Below are 20,108 nucleotides of genomic sequence, written 5' to 3' on the forward strand. Positions count from 1 at the left end.
AGTTTTGAATGACTCTTATTTTTATTTTCCCCTAAATGGAAATAATCTTCAAAATTTGTTGGTTCCTTCTTAGTATTTAATTTCTCATATATTAGAATTTCGGATTAGAGACTCTAAAAGTTTATCTTTCATTCTGTACTCACCAGCTTCTGGCTAGTAATTTTCTGTTGCTTTCAACTGGGATCCTGTGGCCAGAGCCCAGAATCCCCGGTTCTTAAATTGCCACCTGAGGGTCCCTGTCCTGGAATATTGCAGTGATATTGGAGATATCACAGATCAAGTCATCACATCAGTGGAAGGCTAAAAGGGTCAAACTCTCAGTTACTTCTTATTTTCAGAAAAAGAGGTAAAAATATGACTGTCATAGAGTTATAAAAACACCTAATATTAAAGAATTTATTTTACTCTTACAATGTAAAGAAGCCAGGCAGATGTTATATCCAGCCAAAAGGAGAAATGAAAATTGTACACATTTATATGGAGAAAAGAATGTTAAGATGAATTGCAGTTAGAGATAAAACTGGTTGGGGGTGTGTCTGTGAGTCAGTTGGATCACTACCAGATTGAGCAAAATTTACATACCTATCCATTACCTACAGTTTAGATGGTTGCAGACTGGCTTCAAACCAGTGAAAAGGGCTAGAATGTGTTAACTTGAAAAAGTGTGCTATATATAGACAATGTATATTTTTCTATTGAAACATTTTTTTCTGCAGGACCCAGAACCTAGCCGACTTTCCACTTGAACCTTGCTTATCACATTGTGTCTCTCTCTTGCTTTTGGTACAAGGAGATACATATGTTGTTTTTTAATGGAGCAGAGAGGGGTCCCTTAAGTGTGAATTTACAACACCATCTTGAATGGAAACTGCATCTTGGAAAGCCTGGGTGGCTTAGTCCGTTAAGCGTCTGCCTACCACGCAGGTCATGATCTCAGGGTAGTGGGATCGGGCCCCATGTCTGGCTCCCAGCTCAACGGGGAGTCTGCTTCTCCCTCTCCCTCTGCCTCTCTCCCTGTCTTGTACTCTCTCTCGCAAATAAATAAAAATAAAATCTTTAAAAAAATTAAAAACCCTGCATCTTGATTTTATTAACAATAAGAAGGATATTTAATCGGAAATATGGCAGAACTTTAGAAGCAGTCTGGTCTTGTTAATTGGCCCCAACACATGCTTGTTACACATCTTCTTTCTCCTAACACCTGCCTCCCTTTTACTTTGAAGCTGAAACAGACCTCTCCTGTGTTAATGATGTTTTCCCTTTTGTCATCCAATATAGCTGTCTCCTCCTCGTTCTCTCAACCCCTATCTTCCTGAACAGTCGGCCTGTCAAAGATCAAGCGAGCTGGTATATCTTGAAGCTGGGATTCCAACTTGTTCTGCTTGCAAAGCCTGTGTTCTTTCTACTGTGACCATCATGACCTTGCAGGGAGACTTGAAGAGGAAATGGCCTTTGAGCTAGACCTTGAGGGAATGACAGGATTTGTTAGGCAGAAGTAAATAAAGAAGGGGCTTTCATGAGTATCATGAATCCAAATGGTTCTGTGCAGAAATTTAGCATAGTGCCCTGAAGGTCATGGAGGGTCCTCTAGAGGCCAGCTACTCAGAGTCTGATCCTCACACCTGTAAACTTCAGTAATAACCCTGGGGCTTATTAAAAATGCAGATTCTCACATCCTACCTCAGACCTACTAGATCAAAAATCTCAGCGTGGAGTCCAGGAATCCGTGTTTTTAGCAAGCCCTATCTACTTAACACTAGATGGTATTGTAGTATTTAGGTGATTCTTAGAGGCATGCAAATGTTTGAGACAGCTTGGATCGTTTTCTCTGGCTACTCTACCTTTCAGAATTTCCTAGTTGTCAGGTGGTTGCCTCTAAAATGAATTCCTCAGTAGTAGACCAGAAATTTCATCAGCACCTTAAATAATAAATACTTTCCGATCGGGAATTACCATTGCCATCTAGGAACCTGACTCATAAGCCGCCTAGCTTTATATAGACTCTACCATAGAATTTAGCTAGTCTGTAAAAGTGGTGATATAGAGAAAAAAGCCTGGAAGGAGACATACCAAACCACTGTTAAAAAATGATTCGGGGCATTCATAAAGGTAGACTTTATTCAGGGGAACTATGACAGTGGGGTTTTGCAGTGGGGAGAGAGAGAGGGCTGAACTCCAAATACAACAAGGAAAAATGGGGATTTATATCAAAGAGCAGGGTGGGGTGGGGGTGGGGGAGGGTAGGGTAATTGTTTGCTAAACTGACCTACCAGGATTCTTGCTGGAGGCAGACCAGGATTATCAGGTAATACCTGTATGTGGGGGATGGTGGAGAATGAGGAATTTGACTGGATGTCGAGGGTGGAGGATTCTGGCTAACCTGACTGGATTCTGGCTAAAAGGGGCTCCTAGAGGACACGCCGAAGGATGGGGCTCAGTCTGGCTGCGAGGAGCCAGAGTAAAGTTTAGTTAAGGAGAGAGTCTTTGTCACCACTAACAGTGACTGTCTCTGGGGGAGGTTGTGGGGTGGTGCAGAAGTGAAGGGGAGGGCTTTAACTTTTACACCCTACGACTTTTTTTACATAGAGAAAGAAAGTCAAATTTATATATTTGACTTTTATACATAGAGAATCATTTATGTCATTAAATATTTTTAAAGAAGTATTTTGGTAGAGAATTCTCATGTGTTTTCCAGTGGATACATGTTTCTCAGTTTCTTGTAGTTTAACTAAAACTGGTAGGAAAAAAAAAAAAACAGTATTGTACTGTCCATTATCCAAACTTGGAAAACTTCTGCGTGTCTTTATTCTTTGAGAGCTACGTCTATCTTAAGAAATAGGGTTTTCTTCCTTTTCATCTTAGTAGTGAGTTATTTTTAGAAATAAAACTCAAATGAACAGCCTTAATAAATTAACGTGACATGATATTTTATTGTAACTAATAGCCCATGTTGTGCTTAATACTAGAAATATGTATCTGAATGTTTTGTTTAACTTATTGATAACATTGTTTTGATTTTGAGCATAATGGAACATCATTTGAGTCATTGTCATTGTTTTCATTTTTCACAGCAGTGAGCACATTTTTAACTCTTTGATTTATTTTAATAGTGCACCCTTGCATAAATGAAAACTTGAAAAATATAATTTAGAAAAGAATTCTTGGGGCACCTGGCTGGCTCAGTGGAGCATGCAACTCTTATCCTCGGGGTTGTGAGTTCGAGCCCCATGTTGGGTGTGGAGATTACTTAAAAATCTTAAAAATCAGAAAAATAATTCTTCATTGCGTAATTCTTGGCAAACTTATTGTTAATGCAAATAACCCTTTGCAAGATGATACATTAAAAAACACTGGATGTTGGGGCACCTGGGTGGCTCAGTCAGCTAAGCATCTCAACTCTTGATCTCAGCTGAGGTCTTGATATCAGGGTCATGAGTTCAAGCCCCGCGTTTGGCTCTACGCTGGATATAGAGCCTACTGAAAAAGAAAAACCCCCTGGATATTGTGACTATGGTACTGATACCTCTGGTACAGGTTCTTTTGAGGACCAAAGGCCTATGACCCAGTTTTTCGGTGCCCTTTCTTTCAGTGACCACAGCGTCTCTGTGCCCTAGTGTGCCATGATGTCATCTGGCCTTCCTTAAGCACCAGCACAACTGTCAACCAAACACCAACACAACTCTAAAACATGTCCCATAGTCAAGTAGCCATTTTAGATGTTTTAAGCCCGGCAGTGCTTTCTGATGAACTTTCTGTGATGATGGAAATGTTCCGTTTCTGTGCTAATATGGTAGCCACTAGGCACGTGGAGCTCACCTGAGAAACTGAATTATTAGTGTTCATTTTAATTTTAATAGTCACGTGTGGCTGGTGCCTACCATATGGGACAACAAAGCTATCAGAAAGGTTTGGTGAGCTTCTCTAAGGGCTTATCTGGGTATGTGTGGGAAGCTGAAGTGTTTATCATGCTTGTCTTGTAAGTTTAGAAAAATCTTCTGGTAAAGACACTTATTTCAACTTTCCCACTTTTTCTAAAAGAAGAAATAATTTTTCTTACAGGTTTTGTGTGTGAAGCTGTGTGGAAATCCAAAATACTATCCATCACATCTTTATAGTACAGTGGTGCCCCCTGATGGTAAGCTTTCTTATCATTTCTTAGATTCCTATGCTAATGTATTTCCATTCTTCCAAATAAAAGGATAAGTAGGGGTTTTGAGCAAAATGGACTCTTCTTGTGCCCCCCCATGCTCCCCCCCCCCCCGCCTCCCACCCCTAGTTCACTTCCTCCCTTTTCTGCGGCCATAATATCTCTGATGTCTTTTGGCAAACTCCCACCCCAGCAACAGATGAGTTATAGATGAATTAGAAGCAGTTTCTGCCCACCAGAACTTAACTCTTCACCTGGGAAGACTCTAAGCAGATAATATAATAAAGCGTGACACATGCCTAATGAAATGTTATAGAATGGTAGAGAATAGGTAACTTGTAGTATAACGAAGACACTATTACAGGAATTCAGAGGGTTATGAATTCCATATTTCAGCATTCTTTATAGAATCTTGTATTTTAAAGTTGCCTTTTAAAAACTAAATTTTATCTATTCCTGTATTCCTACTTTTTTTTCCTCGACAGAAATAACAGTTAATTATAGACACGGCCTTCCCTTGATAACACTCACTTTGCCATCCAGAAAAGAGCGCTGTCAATTTGTGGTCAAACCAATGTCATCAACAGTTGGCTCATTCCTTCAGGACCTACAGAATGAAGATAAAGGTGTCAAAACCGCAGCCATCTTCACAGCAGGTATATATATATATTTTCCATTTGTCTTTTTTTCTTTTTCTGAACCTTTATCTTGTTCTTATTCTATACAGTTGATTCTTTAATTCATTATATAATGTCCTTTACTGTGTCCTCCATTTTTGTGTATCAGTAATATAAAAAAATTAACTCTATTGAATAAAGAATTAGTGGAATAAGTTTAATGTAAATTTCAGTTACTTATTTCATAAACTTAACCCCCAATTTTTTTCTGAGAAAATTTTAATGACAGTCATTAGCATGTAATTTTCAGCACAATTTGAATAATTAGAAAACAAAATGCAGTTTTAATGATTAAAATAGCTAGTGAATAATTACACAGATAGTTCACTAATCTTTATTATAAAGCAGTCGTGGTCTTGTATGTTTTTTGATGGATTGTTTTCAGGAAGAATATATATATATTTTTAATACCAGTAGAGGTGGTTAATCACTAGACATTTCAAGTTTTGGGATCTAGCTTTTATGTCCTCATAGTCTGAAGTGGTTCTTGGACCTACTGCCCCTACAGTAGAATAAAGAATTTCTTTACCCTAGCCCAACATAGAGGCTACAAATAGAGATAAATGACCAAATTTGCAATTTTATTTTATTGTAGTATGACATGCTTAGAATACACTTATTGAAGCATTAGTGATTACTGTTTCAGTTTTGAAAAGGAAATAAACATTCTTCTTCCCTGTCCACGTTCAGAACCAAATAAGGGGTAGATACAGAAGTTGGAAAAATAGAGATTAAGAATCTGTTTACTAGAGGGTCTCATGCTGAGTGGAATAAGTCAGAGAAAGATAGTTATCATATGATCTCACTCACATGTGGAATTTAAGAAACAAAACAGAGGATCATAAGCAAAGGGAGGGAAAAATAAGACAGAATCAGAGAGGGAGACAAACCATAAGCGACTCTTAGCTCTAGGAAACAAACTGAGGGTTGCTGGAGGGGAGGGGGTGGGGGGCTGGGGTAACTGGGTGACGGACATTGGGGAGGGCATGTGATGTAATGAGCACTGGGTGATATAAGACTGATGAATCACTGAACTCTCTCTCTGAAACTAATAATACACTATATATTAATTGAATTTAAATTAAAAAAAAAAGAATTACTCAACACATTGAGCATCTAACATATTCCAGGCACTGTTCTAGGTGCCAGAAGCAGAGCAAAGAACAATAGAGGTAAAAAAAAAAAAAGTCCTGCTCTTTTTGAGGTTATATTTTGAAAGGAGAAAGAAAAAGGTGGAAAAAATATGTAGTACGTTAGATAATAAATATTACAGAGAAAAAGCAGAGTGGGGGCTGTGGTGGTGGCGAGGCGCTTGCGGAGTGGGTGTTTATGTGGTGTGGGGGGAGATGCTCTGGAGTTGGGGGCGTGTTGTGTGGTGGGAGGTGCTCACAGAGTGGGGAGTGTGGTGTTGGGGAGTGTGGCATGGGGGGGATGATCACAGAGTCGGGGTGTGCTGTGGGGGGCCATGGTGTAGGGGGAGATGCTTGCAGAGTGGGAGTGTGTGTGCTGTGGGAGGAGGTGCTTTCAGAATGGGGGGTGATGGGGGAGGTGTGAGAAGAGATGCTCTCTGGGAGGCAGGGTTGGTGGGGGGCGGGGAATGCTCACTAAGGTCAGGTTCTAGGAAGACCTGGAAGAGAAGGGGGAGCTGTGTCGATGGGAGGGCTCTCCGGGCAGGGGCCCAGCTGTGGGAGCCCAGCCACTGTGGCTGCAAAGCAGGCAGCTGGGTGAAGCAGGGTGGGAGGGACAGGTCAGGGAAAGCTTTATTGTAGGTTGTGGTAAGGACTTTGGATTTAACTGGAAGGGGAGCTTTCTTCCTGATAAAGCCAGGATCCGAAAAGGTTTTAGTCCTGTGGCCACAGCGGCCTAGCGCTTCGTCTCTGAACTAGACTGAACAGTCCCAGGAGCACTGAACGCCCGTGGGCCTTCTGCACTGGGCCAGCACCTGCCTTCCTAAGCTTCTAAGAGCCGGCAGCTGGTTGCCAGCCCATGTGCCTGGGGGGGCACTGAGCACAGTCCTTGCCTGGTGGTGTGGACTCAGTAAGTGCCCCTGAAGTGAATGAAATAAGCCAGGTTAAAGCGGTGATTGACATGGACCCTGCTTGTTTCTAAAAATCTGAGTAGCTTTAAAACATAAAGCACAAAGGAAAAGACTAGAAATCTTAGAGAAAAAGGGCTCTTTAGACTGAGTGAAAACACTTTATTGGGGTTTAAATCAGTACTTACCCAAGAATCGGTGAAGAATTCAAGACTATCATTAGCTCCTCAAAGACTGTTTCGTGTCCATTTCCTGCTGTTCCTACATTAGTATAAAGGACAATGTAGTACTTCGACTGAGAAATCATACCCAGGTGATTGCTTTTTATAGCCCTATTTTAAGGAGTAAGTTTGAAGTTATTTAAATGTAAATTTTTAAATGACACTTGCAAAGTCATATAAAATGATTGGTGTGTTGCCGATCTTTAAAAAGAGAGGTTCTGTGGGTGGAATTTGCCTGCCTTTAATTTGGGCTTGAAAAGAGTGTTCTAAGCTTGTCACAGTTTTGCCCATAGTGTGGGTTGAATTATTTGGCAATTCCTGGGAAAATGATGTCACCCCAACTGATGAACAGGAACCCAAACAGCCAAATTTGAGGAACAGACCCAGGTGCAGACTTGACTCGCTGCCTTCTGGAACAAAAGAACTACAGAGAGCCAGACAGCAGGCAGACAACCAGGTTCTTCCTGATTTTACTGGCAGCATTACTGCTGTCATGCATATTAATGTAGCTGCAGTAGCTCTGGTTGGATGTAGCCAGGCAAATGCCAGGCTGCGCGAAAATACCATCCTGGACTTAATATCACTTCTGTGTGGACTGTTCTAAAGGGAGAATGATAGAGAAACTCCCCCTCCCCCACCGCCAGTGTTCTGCTTATTGTTCAAATAGTTTGCTTTCTCAACACCTGGGTTCCATTAAAGTTTAGTTCCAAAATAAAAAACCAGGCTATCTGAGAGACTGTGCAAAGCACACTGAGGTTAAAATTTTCCAGGAGGTTTTTTTTTTTCCTTTTTCTTTGAATTGTTCCTAGGATATTTGAAATTACTATTAGAATCTCTCCTACCATTTACGACCTCCATAAAAACCACATACATGCAGACTGACTCCTTAGGTTTAATTATTATGATTCCCGCCGCCCCCAGCTCCTGGAAGATTCGCTTCTCTTCACCTTTCCCCAGCTAGAACGGTAGGGAGTCCTGTGTGGTTGTGGTTGGTGGTGCTGTTTGGCTACCAAGTTTGAACAAATCAGTCACCTCTAATAATTAAAAGGCTTTTAAATGTTACTACCTGTGTGCCCTACACATACCAGTCAGGGGCTTAGCTCTCAGCAGCAGATAAGGACTCTGGCTGAGCAACGGAGTATGTCAGTAGGCTCTGGAGATTAGAATTGACAGAAAGCCAGGCTCAGAAGAAGGCAGGAACCAAGGGAGGACTTGAGCAAAGACCACGTTAGCCTAGGATCTACCTGATGGGCTCTGCTGCTGACACCTGCACCTTCCCCCCCCCCCCCCCCCCCCCCCCCGGCCCAAAGTGTCACCTCCACGGCTCTGGCCTTGCTGTGAAGAGTTCCCATGTCCCCTGAAGCTTTGAGTGACCTTGTGTAGATAGAGTCCTGCCAGTAACATCTGCCTAGATCCCAGCCCAGCTGACAGAGCATGGGAGAGGGAGCACCTCCCTGCTCTATTTGGTCCAGTGTAATGGGAGGCAGGGCAGGAAGGAAGGATTCCTCACTGTGGGAACAGTATTGGGTATTGGAGAGCCCCCCAAATGAAAGTGTCCCCTCCTGTATTGTAAAGACCCGAGTTAGTAAATCTTTTTCTGTCTGTTGGAAAAATGGTTTTTACTGTCTAAAACAAGGACATATTTTCACATGATGTTTTTTCTCTCAGATGGCAGTGAAATTCCAGCTTCGACCTTGATGGAAATTTTGCTAATGAATGATTTTAAGCTTGTCATTAACAAAATAACATATGATGTACAGTGCCCCGAGAAAGGTAAGAGATACAGCTATGCAACTATCTTAACATTTCCCCTTAGTTGTGGGATTTTACAGGGAACAAGCTTAAGAACCTTCTTAATTAACCAAATGACCAAGAAGGCTTTGAAGAACCGGCGTTTAAGCTTTTCTGGCAGGGGTATGAATGATCAGTAGCAGTTGCCCAGCAGGACTTTTTAGTGTCATATACTTCTTTTATACTTTTAAGATTTCATTTTAGGATCTTGAATGCTTAACCTCACATTATTGGGTTAAGAAGTGGGCCTGAAAATCATGAATCCAAGTGTGTATCCTGTAGCACTTAACTCTTTTTTTTCAAAAATAGACTTGATTTTTTTAGAGTAGTTTTAGTAGGTTCATAGTAAGATTGAGCAGTTAGTCTGCAGTTCCCATATACTCTCTGTCCCCCGCGCCATAGCCTCCCCCACTGTCAGGCACCAGAGTGGTACATTTGTTACAATCCGTGAACCTATGCTGGCCCTTCGTTATTTCTCAGAGATCATAGTTGACATTAGGGTTCACTCTTAGGTTTTGGTAAATGTATAATGACATATATCCACCATTTTAGTATCATTCAGAGTAATTCCACTACGCAAAAGTCCTCTGTGATCCGCCTGATCCCTTCCACCCCCTAACCACTGGCAACCACTAATCTGTTTACTGTCTCCATAGTTTTGCCTTTTTCAGAATGTTATGTAGTTGGTATCATATAGTATGAGGCATTTGTAGGTTTTTGTGTAGACATAAGTTTTTGGTGTGTTTGGGTAAATGCCAAGAAGCATGATTGCTGGATTGTATCTTAAGAGTATGTTTAGTTTTGTAAGAAACTGGCAAACTGTCTTCCCAAGTGGCTATACCATTTTGCATGCCCATCAGCAATGAGTGAGAGTTCCTGCTGCTCCACGTCCTTGACAGCTTTTAGCCTTGTCAGTGTTTGGGATTTTGGCCATTCTAATAGGTGTGTAATAGCTTATTTTTTTTAAGTACTTGCTTAATGGCATATGACTTCAGATGCTTACTGCATTCGTCGGTGAGGTGTCTGTTCAAGTCTTTGGCCCATTTTTTAAGCAGGTTGTCCATTTTTTTTTAATTGTTGGTTTAAGATTGTTTTGCATATTTTAAAGGTTTTATTTATTTATTTATTTGACAGAGAGAGACAGCGAGAGCAGAACACAAGCAGGGGGAGTGGGGGAGGGAGAAGCAGGCCCCCCCTGTGGAGCAGGAAGACTGATGAGGGACTTGATCTCAGGACCCAGGGATCATGACCTGAGCTGAAGGCAGTCACTTAACCAACTGAGCCACCCAGGCGCCCCTGTTTTGCGTATTTTAGATAACAGTTCATATCAGATCTCTCCTTTGCAAATATATTTTTTTCCCCAATCTGTAGCTTGTTTTCTCATTCTCTTGGCATTGTCTTTTGTAGAGCAGCGGTTTTAATTTTAATGAAGCCCTGGTCTTGGCAGGAAAGCTTCAAGTTTCTCCCCATTAAATATGATGGTAGATGTTGTTATCAAGTTGAGGAGGTTCCCCTCCATTCCTACTTTGCTGAGGGTTGTCATCATGAATAGGTATTGGATCTTGTCAAATGCTTTTCTGCATTTCTTGGTATGATCACATGATTTTTCTTCTTTAGCTTGTTGATATAATGGATTGCATTAATTGACTTTGGAAAGTTGAACCAACCTTCCATATCTGTAATAAATCCCACTTGGTCGTGGTGCATAATTGTTTTTATACATTGTTGGATTCAGTTTGCTAATAGTTTGTTGAGGATTTTTGCATCTTTGTTCGTGGGAGATATTGGTCTTTAATTTTCTTTTTCTGTAATGTCTTTGTCTGATTTTTGCATTAGTAGGGTAATGCCTCACAGGATGAGTTAGGAATTACTCCCTCTGCATCTGTCTTCTGGAAGGGATTGTAGAGAATTGGTATAATTTCTTACTTAAATGTTGAGTAGAATTCACCATGAACCCATTTGGGCCTAGTGCTTTCCCTTTTGGAAGGTTATTAATTATTGATTCCATTTTTTAAATAGATAAGGCCTATTCAAATTGTCTATTTTTTCTTGTGTGTGTTCTGCCAGTGTGTCTTTTCAAAGAATTGATCCATTTAATCTGGGTTATTAAATTTGCAAGCATGGAGTTACTTACCACTTCCTTTATTATCCTTTTAATGTTCATGGGATCTATAATGAAGTTAGTATGTATAAACTGATATTAGTCATTTGTGTCTTCTCTTTTTTTCTTGTCCTGGCTAGGGGTTTATCAATTTTATTGATCTCTTCAAAGAACTAGCTTTTGGTTTCATTGATTATTGACTTTCTGTTCTCAGTTTCACTGATTTTTTGTTTTGTTTTGTTTTAAGATTTTATTCTTAAGTAATCTCTACACCCGATGTGGGGCTCGAACACAACCCCGAGATCAAGAGTTGCATGCTCTTCCGACTGAGCCAGCTAGGCACACCTCAATTTCATTGGTTTCTGCTCTTTTATTTCTTTTCTTCTGTTTATGTTGAATTTAATTTGCTCCTCTTTTTCTAGTTTCCTACAGTGGAAACTTACTGATTTTAGATGTTTCTTCTTTTCTAATGTATGCATTCAATGCTGTAAATTTCCCTCTGAGCACTGCTTTGTTTCATCCTACAAGTTTTGATAAGTTGTGTTTTCATTTTCATGTAGTTCAGGATATTGTGTAACTTTTCTTGATTGCTTATTTGACCCATGTGTTATTTAGAAGTGTGGTGTTTAATTGCCAAATATTTTGCAATTTTCCAGCCCTCTTTTTGATTTCTACTTAAATTCCATTGTGGTCTGAGAGCATACATTGTACGATTTATATTTTGCGTTTGTTTGAATGTGGCCCCAAGTGATGTTTATCTTGGTGAGTGTTCCATGTAAGCTTGAGAAGAATGTGTATTACCAGTTGTTGGATGAAATAGTCTACTGAGGTTAATTCTGTCTAGATGATTGATGGTACTGTTGAGTTTAGCTATGTCCTTAATGATTTTTTTTGCTGGCTAGGTCTCTCCATATCTGATAGAGAGGTATTGAAGTCTCCAGCTATTATTGGATTTATTTCTTCCTCCTTGCAGTTCTATCAGTTTTGCCTCTCATATTTTGACACTTTGTTGTTAGTTACATACACATTAAGAGTTACTGTGTTTTCTTGGAGAAGTGACTACTTTATGTAATTATGTAATGCCCTTCTTTATCCATGATAAGTTTCCTTACTCTGAAGTCTGCTGTGTCTGAAATTAATATAATTACTCCAGCTTTCTTTTTCATTTAGATATATATAAACCTTTATATTAGTTTCAGATATACAACGTAATGATTTAATATTTGTATATATTGCAAAATGATCACCACAATAAGTCTAGTTAGTATCCATCCATATATAGTTATAATTTTTTTCCAGCTTGTTTTTGATTAGTGTTAGCATGGTATATCTTCCTCCCTCCCTTTCCTTTTCATCTATGTATGTCTTTATATTTAAAGAGGATTTCTTAAATGAAGGGGGGGAAATCGGAGGGGGAGACAAACCATGAGAGACTATGGACTCTGAGAAACAAACTGAGGGTTCCAGAGGGGAGGGGGGTGGGGGGATGGGTTAGCCCGGTGATGGGTATTAAAGAGGGCATGTTCTGCATGGAGCACTGGGTGTTATATGCAAACAATGAATCATGGAACACTACATCAAAAACTAATGATGTACTGTATGGTGATTAACATAACATAATAAAAAAAATAAAAAATAAAGAGGATTTTTTGTAGACAACCTGTAGTTGGGCCTTGTTTTTTAATCCAGTCTAATCAGTCTTTTAATAAGGTGTTTTTAGACCATCGATATCTTAAAGTGATTGTTGCTATAGTCTGATTAGTATCTATCATATTTGTTACTTCTATTTCTTGCCCCTTTGTTTCTAATTTTGTCTCCTCGTCTTTGAATGTGTTTTGTGTTGTTTTTTTAAGATTTTATTTATTAGAGAGAGTGTGCATGCACATGAGCAGGGGGAGGGAGGGGCAGAGGGAGAGGGAAAAGCACAATCCCAAGACCCCAAGATCACGACCTGGACTACCCAGGCACCCCTGCCTTTTGTGGTTTTAATGGAGCATTTTATGATTCCATTTTCTATTGTATCATATCAGTGATACTTTTAAATTTTACTTTTTTTAGTGATTGCCCTAGATTTTGCAGTATACATTTACAATTAACCCAAATTCACTTTTTTTTAAGTTCTTTTTCTTTTTTTTTTTTCCCAAGTAGGCTCCATGCTGGGCGTGGCTTGAACTCAGTGTGGGGCTTGAACTCAGAACCCTGAGATCAAGACCTGAGCCGATATAACCAACAGAGCCACATAGACACCCCTAAAGATTTTAAGTAATCTCTACACCCACTGTGGGCCTCGAACTTACAGCCCTGAGACCAAGAATTGCACGCACTACCAACTGAGCCAGCCAGGCACCCCCAAATCCACTTTTAAATAACACCAGACTGTTTCACAGGCATTGCAAGTACCTTGAAATAACCATGTATTTCTTTTCCTTTTTTTTTTTAAGATTGTATTTATTTATTTGACAGAGAGAGACACAGTGAGAGAGGGAACACGAGCAGAGGGAGTGGAAGAGGGAGAAGCAGGCTTCCTGCTGAGCAGGGAGCTGGATGTGGGGCTCGATCCCAGGACCCTGGAACCATGACCTGAGCTGAAGGCAGATGCTCAATGACTGAGCCACCCAGGCATCCCAAAATAACCATGTATTTCTGATTCTTTCTTCCCATCCCTTATCATTCATTTCACTCATATATAAGCTATAAGCATTGAATACAATTTTTGCTGCTATTATTTTGGACAGACTGTTACATCAATTAATAAGTGAAAGGAAAAATACGTTTTAATTTTGTCTTCCCTTATTCCTTCTTTAATGTAGAATTCCTTTATTTATGTAGATCTAGCTTTCTGACCTTGCATCATTGTCCTCCCTTCACTTTTAACACTTCTCACAAGGCAGGGCTACTGGCAGCAAGTTCTCCAACTTTTGAGAAAGTCTTCATTTCTCCACTTTTGAAGGATACTTTGGTGGGATACAGAATTCTAGGTTTGTGGGTTTTTTTTTTTCCACATTGACATAAAATGAACGTACCTTCTAGAATTTCTAAAAGGAAGAGAATTTTATTGGAGTCCAGGTTAGGACAGCTGCCCAGGATACGCAGTCTTTACAAAGCAGAGGGTGCTCTGTCAAAGGAACGTTTGGTGCAGGTTATTTACATTTTCTTGCATAAAAAGTTACAAGTCATTAGACAAAGGACATTTCAGAAAGTTGCCGACCTTAAGTTTCTAGTATATTCAGAGCTGTCGGACTTTAATCCTGTGGGAACCAGGGAAGCTTCTTCCTTTTAATTTTGGTTCAGAATGGTCTTTGGGGGTGGTTTTCCTTTTTTTTTTTTTTTAAGATTTTATTTATTTGACAGAGAGCGAGCACAAGCAGGGGGAGCGGCAGGCAAAGGGAGAGGGAGAAGCAGGCTTCCGGCAAGCAGGGAGCCCGATGCGGGGCTCGATCCCAGGACCCCGGGATCATGACTTGAGCCGAAGGCAGACGCTTAACCGACTGAGCCACCCAGGTGCCCCTGGGGTTGTTTTCTTTAACAAAGCAGATGTACAGCATGTGTGAGGGCAGAAGTAGACCCTGCTTTGAGGTTTTGCCAAGTCATTTTGACGTTGGCAAATGGAAAGTATAGGGCCCAAGACATGAAGTTGAAAATTTCTTTCATCACTGTCAAGGCTGAGTTTTCCCTCTACCCGCTCCTTGCTGGTGTCGTTTCCGGGAGGGGTCAGGTGTAATTTTCATCTGTGCTCTTTGGTAGGTAAGGCATTCTTTCTTCTGGTTTCTTTCAAGGTTTTTTCTTTATCTTTGACTTTCTGCAGTTTGAATATGATATGCCTTCTTGCTTTTTCCCTTGCTGCATAATTTTTTTTCAAAGTTGGGCATGACGTGTTAGATAGTAGAAACTGAAGCAAGGAGGCATTTTATGTGTACCCAGCTAAGAGGCTCTTTGCTGTAGCTGCAGGTATCAGACACTTGAGTTTCTTCTAGTGTCTCTGTTTTTGTCTTCCCTGTTGTCTCTGAGTTTCCCTAGAAATTCTTTCTTGGAGTCTGCCTCTGGCACAGAACTGCGGCCCTGTTGATGTGGTGGTAAGGTCTTGAGGGTGGGGGAGAAGCATTCTCTAAACCTATGATTGAATCTTGGGTGTTGTATTGGGCCAGAATTCCCGGGCTGCAACTTTCAGAGGAGTTTCTTAGCCTTTTTATTTTTCCTTCCCCTATGTGAGAGAGGAAGACTGGGCTGGGGGGGCTGCTGGAGTGTGCTCATTGCCCTTCTTCCAAGCCAGAGAAGGCTCTGGTAAAGTAGTTTCCTTGCTGTGGAGAAAGTTATGCTCAGGGCTGATGCAGAATGGTTACTTTTCCCCTCTCCCTGCTCCAAGCACCAGGTTATGTGTGATCTCTGACCTTCACTGTGAGTACCTGTGGGTCTCCTGGAGGTAAAACTCATGAATGTGTTTTATTTCTCAAACCGGTCCACACTGAGCCTCCAGCAAATCACCAGTTAAGTTTAAGTGTTCCTGCCAGTATTGGCTCCAGAGGCTTCTGTTCCCAGTAAGCTGTGACGGTAGAATGCAGCAAGAAGGAATTAGTAAGTCTGTGCCTTAATAAATAGATCAATAAATAAGGGCAGGCTCTTGTTTATAGTTAGGATGCGAAGTGCTGACTGGTAGATGTGGGAGGGCTGCTGGAATTAAAAAGTCATATTGCAGCCAGATTCTCCCAATTCTGCGTGAGCCAAGAAGTCTCAGAAGGTGCCAATGAGAAGGGGATAGGGGAGAGGAGGGGATTTAGATTAAAAAAGAATAAAGGCTAACACAGAGAAATGGGAGTAAGTCCCAAGGAGCTTAAGGGGGCTCCCACTAATGATAATGGGTCCAGTTGAACACCATAGCTCCCATATCTTGTGACTTGCCCCCATTTTTATTTCAAGCTTTTTCTTACTTTCTGGTGTAACTAGATGATCCGGTCTGATCTTGTACCCCAGCATTGGTGTCAGCCATTTCTCTGAAGATCCCTTGAAGAAAAAAACATATTTCAAAATTTTAATTGTATGTTTGAAAGTTTTATGGAATTTTCAAACACAAGTAGAGAAATTAAAATGAATCTGTCATTTCAACAACTGTGAACTTTCTTCTGTTAATTTTTCTTTTTTTTTTTTTAAAGATTTTATTTATTTATTCATGAGAGACAGAGGAGGGGGGAGAGAGAGAGAGAGAGAGAGAAGCAGAGGGAGAAGCAGGCTTCCCGCTGAGCAGGGAGCCCGATGCAGGGTTTGATCCCAGGACCCTGGGATCATGACCTGAGCCGAAGGCAGACGCTTAACCATCTGAGCCACCCAGGCTCCCTACTGTTAATTTTTCTTAAAAATCAGGGCAGTATTTAAGAGAGAAGGATGGTAGAAGTTGAGAAATACAGAAATGGAAACCCCTGTTAAGATAGAAAGTTCATGTTCAGTGAGTCCCCAATACTCTGGAAGGTCTTCTGTCTCCTTTCTCTGGGTTGAGTATTTGAGGAAACAAGTGGAAATAAACGTTTTTTTAAGGCATCTCATTGTTCTACTTGACCTTACTCTCCTGCAAGCCCCAACATGTCACATAAGCCTTAGGTCCGTGTGGACTAAATTGCGGCCTCCCTCCTGCCAGCTTACTGGGAGGAGAGCCTTCTCCCTGCCTGGAGGGGTGGTTTGCTGGGATCATGTTGCCTGGGCGCGCCCACGCCTCCCTGTCCTCGGGCTTACCAGGTGCCTTGCTGAACACCAAGTCCCACCGGCTCAGGCTCACAGTGTGAATTCAACTAACGGGCACAGGAGCTATGGTTGGAAGGAAGATGACAGAGGAATTATACTGGATTAATAGAAAATTCAGTTTGTAAAATTATAAATTCGGAATTAAAAGATGTATTTGAACTCCGTTTCTTTTCTAAAGCATTGGCAAATTTGTATTTGAAAATTCAGGATATGAAAATGAAATCCACATTGAGGACACCTATAAAAGGAATAAACAGCTTCTGGTTTTTGTTAGGCGATACCCGAGACAAATGTTTATTTATTTAGAGAAATGTTTAAATTGGTAACACAACATATGAATTTTGCGGTGCCATTTCTGAAAGACCATAGCTTGTCACTGAACTCAGATAAACATTTTGTGTCACTTAACAAAGACTCTCTTTGACCAAACTTGAGCCAGGTGCCTCTGAGCCCTCTTCTTGACTAGACCTCAGCCGTGACCTATAAAAAGATTGCGGATTCTCAGGGCACCTGGGTGGCTCAGTCGTTAAGCGCCTGCCTTCCGCTCAGGTCATGATCCCAGGGTCCTGGGATCCAGCCCCACATCGGGCTCCCTGCTCAGCGGGAAATCTGCTTCTCCCTCTCCCACTCCCCCTGCTTGTGTTCCTGCTCTCGTTGTGTCTCTCTCTGTCAAATAAATAAATACAATCTTAAAAAAAAAAAAAGATTGCAAATTCTCCACACAAATGATTTTGTTCACCCCCCACCCCTAAGAGACTTGAACAAACACCAGCAGAGCTTCTGCCAGCTCAAGGGCCTTATCCCTAGGATTAGACTACAGCCCTCCTAAAATGCTTGCCTGGGGAAGTACAGCACTGTTAGGAGAACTGTTTGTCCAGGGAAAGCCTGGTGATAAGCAGGTAGGTCCGTGAACCCCCTCTTCTAGCAGTTACTTTGGAAAGCTTGTAATTATAAATCCTTTCTCTGTGCCTTTGAAGTGTACAGCTTCTACCGCCCAGAACTGCCATCTCAAGGACCTGAGAACCGCAGACATGCAGGGAGGGAATTCTTGCTCTCACCCCCCAGCGGGGTGGCTGCCTTGCTCTGACTTGCACACTGCCCTCTGTCTGTTCCTCTTCCGCCTAAGTGCTCATTAACAACACAAATGGCCTAGTCTGGTTAACCAACAGCCATCACGTCGAGGTTTTGTAGATTTCTGCTTCTTAAGGCCCCCGATGTTCCCCAGGGTTCCCCTCCTTCCCTGAAAACGCCCAGCGACCTCTGCACAAGTAGAAGTTGAGCTCAGTTCACACTGGATCCTCTTCCTCATCGCAGTGGTTACTGATTGAAACCTCTCCTTATCACTTTGGTGTCTGGCTTTGTTTGTCCTGGATATGCTCCACTGCTTGGGACAGAATCGTGCCCCATCGGTACCTTTCTTCTATATGTAGACCTTTAATTTTTTTTTTTAAGGCCTTTTAAATAGCAGTACATTTTTCATCAAAACCAAAGGGCTCTCTGACTGTTCTACAAATCTCAGAGGCCTAGAAGGGAACTTCGACTTCTCACTTGTTCATTGCAGCTGTTGCTTAGAATGTGGAAGGGATTAAAGTCCATGCTCAAGTCTTGAAGGCAGTGGGTGCAGATGGAAGGGAAATAACTTGAGGCCTGCTGGCACGCGCTGGAGGCTCACTGGGGCCTCACTGGGCTAGTCCTGACTCCAGGGCCCTAAGCCTCCTGTGGCTGCAAGTGTGCGCTGCTGGTGGGCAGGTCTGTCCCGCCTCATCCCACCTCGCCCCCCCACCTCCAGTTCCCTTACAGTACTGAGCAACAGTTCCTCAGGAAAGAAGCATTATAGCCCAGTTTTTGTGGGAGTTTATAGATCCACAGAGACAGAAGGATCAAGAGAAATCCATAAGCAAAAGAAAAAGAACTTTGTTAACAACTTAGAAACTGACTTCCTTTCTTATCAGTGTGAACCTCCTTTCAGATCTACATCTTGTTGAGAAGAACTTACACTTTAATTGCTTTTCAAATGTGTATTATGCTTTTGTTTACACATGTGTACACCAGCTTCCCTCCCTGCGTATCCTAAAGTAATTTTTGAATGGATGGCTGGGGTCTAGGGGGAGGGATCTTAGGTTGAAGTCAAGTATAAAAAATGACCATAAGGAGAGCACTTGTGATGAGCACTGGGTGTTGTATGTAAGTGACAAATCACTGAATTCTATTCCTGAAATCAGTATTACACTATATTTTAAGTAACTAGAATTTACATAAAAACTTGAAGCAACAACAACAAAATGCACCCGTAAACTGAAGTGTTAACAAACTAAGGTGAGGCATGCACCTGGATTCTGGTAGATGGAAACCTTTTCCTGTGTGAAGATTTTTAAAGAAACAGTAAAGTCCTAGTACAAAAGAAAAAAGACAAAAAACATAAAGAATTTATTTATTTTTATTTTGTTTTAAGATTTTACTTATTTATTTGAGAGAGAGAGAGAGAGCACATGAGAGGGGGGAGGGTCAGAGGGAGAAGCAGACTCCCCACTGAGCAGGGAGCCCGATGTGGGACCTGATCCAGGGACTCCAGGATCATGATCCAAGCCGAAGGCAGTCGCCCAACCAACCAAGCCACCCAGGCACCCAAAACATAAAGAATTTAAAGCCTACTGTCTAGTAATTTATCATTCCAGACTGTGTTTCTGTGGGAGGGACGAATCACCTCAGACAGGAAGAAAGGCCAATCCCAGATGCCTCCCTAGGACTTAGAGCGCCCAGGCTGCCAGCCACGGGCACGCAGGTTGGGTTCCTGGGAGTCGGAGAGCCTGGAGGAAGAAGTGTGGTGACGGCCTTACGTGTCCTTTGTGTCTTTTGTCAGAGAAACTGAGTATGGAGCATGCTACGGAGATGGACAATGTGAAATCCTTGGTTCACAGACTGTTCACAGCTTTGCACTTAGAAGAGTTTCAGAAAAAGAGAGAGCACCACTTGCTGGAGAGGATTGACCACCTGAAGGGACAGCTGCAGCCCCTTGAACAGGTTAGGAAGCGACACCGTTGAGTCTGCCTGAAAGTAATACTGTTGACTGAGTGCTTGCTAAGTGAATGTTTCTGTGAGTGCTCTACCTAGGCTCGTTTTCTCCTTCAGTCCTCACGATGAGCCTGTGCGTTTGGTACCGTTACCTTTGTCATCCTTCAGGTGGGGAAGCAGAGACAGTGAAGGTGCATGGCTAGCGCCTGGCGGCCCAGCCCGAGCTGCCATCTTGAACTGGTGCGGTGCCGCCCCTCCTCCGCCACTGGCCGCAGCGTCTCGCTGACTTGAGGAGCAGATGAGCCCGTCGCACTGGCTGCAGGATTCCCGGTCCCTTTTTTAGAGAATAGGCCCATGGCCCCAGCTCTGCTTACCAGATGGCCAGCTGGGAAGT

At 41.9% G+C, this 20,108-nt stretch overlaps 1 protein-coding gene across 1 annotated transcript in view; it reads left to right on the forward strand.

The window, feature by feature from the left end:
• MCUB (mitochondrial calcium uniporter dominant negative subunit beta) overlaps positions 1–20,108 on the forward strand; it is a 93,253-nt gene that overhangs the window by 67,767 nt on the left and 5,378 nt on the right. The window contains 4 exon segments of the mRNA XM_025873702.2: positions 4,060–4,135; positions 4,633–4,803; positions 8,749–8,853; positions 19,563–19,723. Coding sequence (XP_025729487.2) covers positions 4,060–4,135; positions 4,633–4,803; positions 8,749–8,853; positions 19,563–19,723 — 513 coding nt within the window.

This window comes from Callorhinus ursinus, unplaced genomic scaffold (assembly GCF_003265705.2).
Source record: "Callorhinus ursinus isolate GAN/ISIS: 27379988/994484 unplaced genomic scaffold, GSC_fseal_2.0 scaffold4, whole genome shotgun sequence".
NCBI lineage: Eukaryota > Metazoa > Chordata > Mammalia > Carnivora > Otariidae > Callorhinus > Callorhinus ursinus.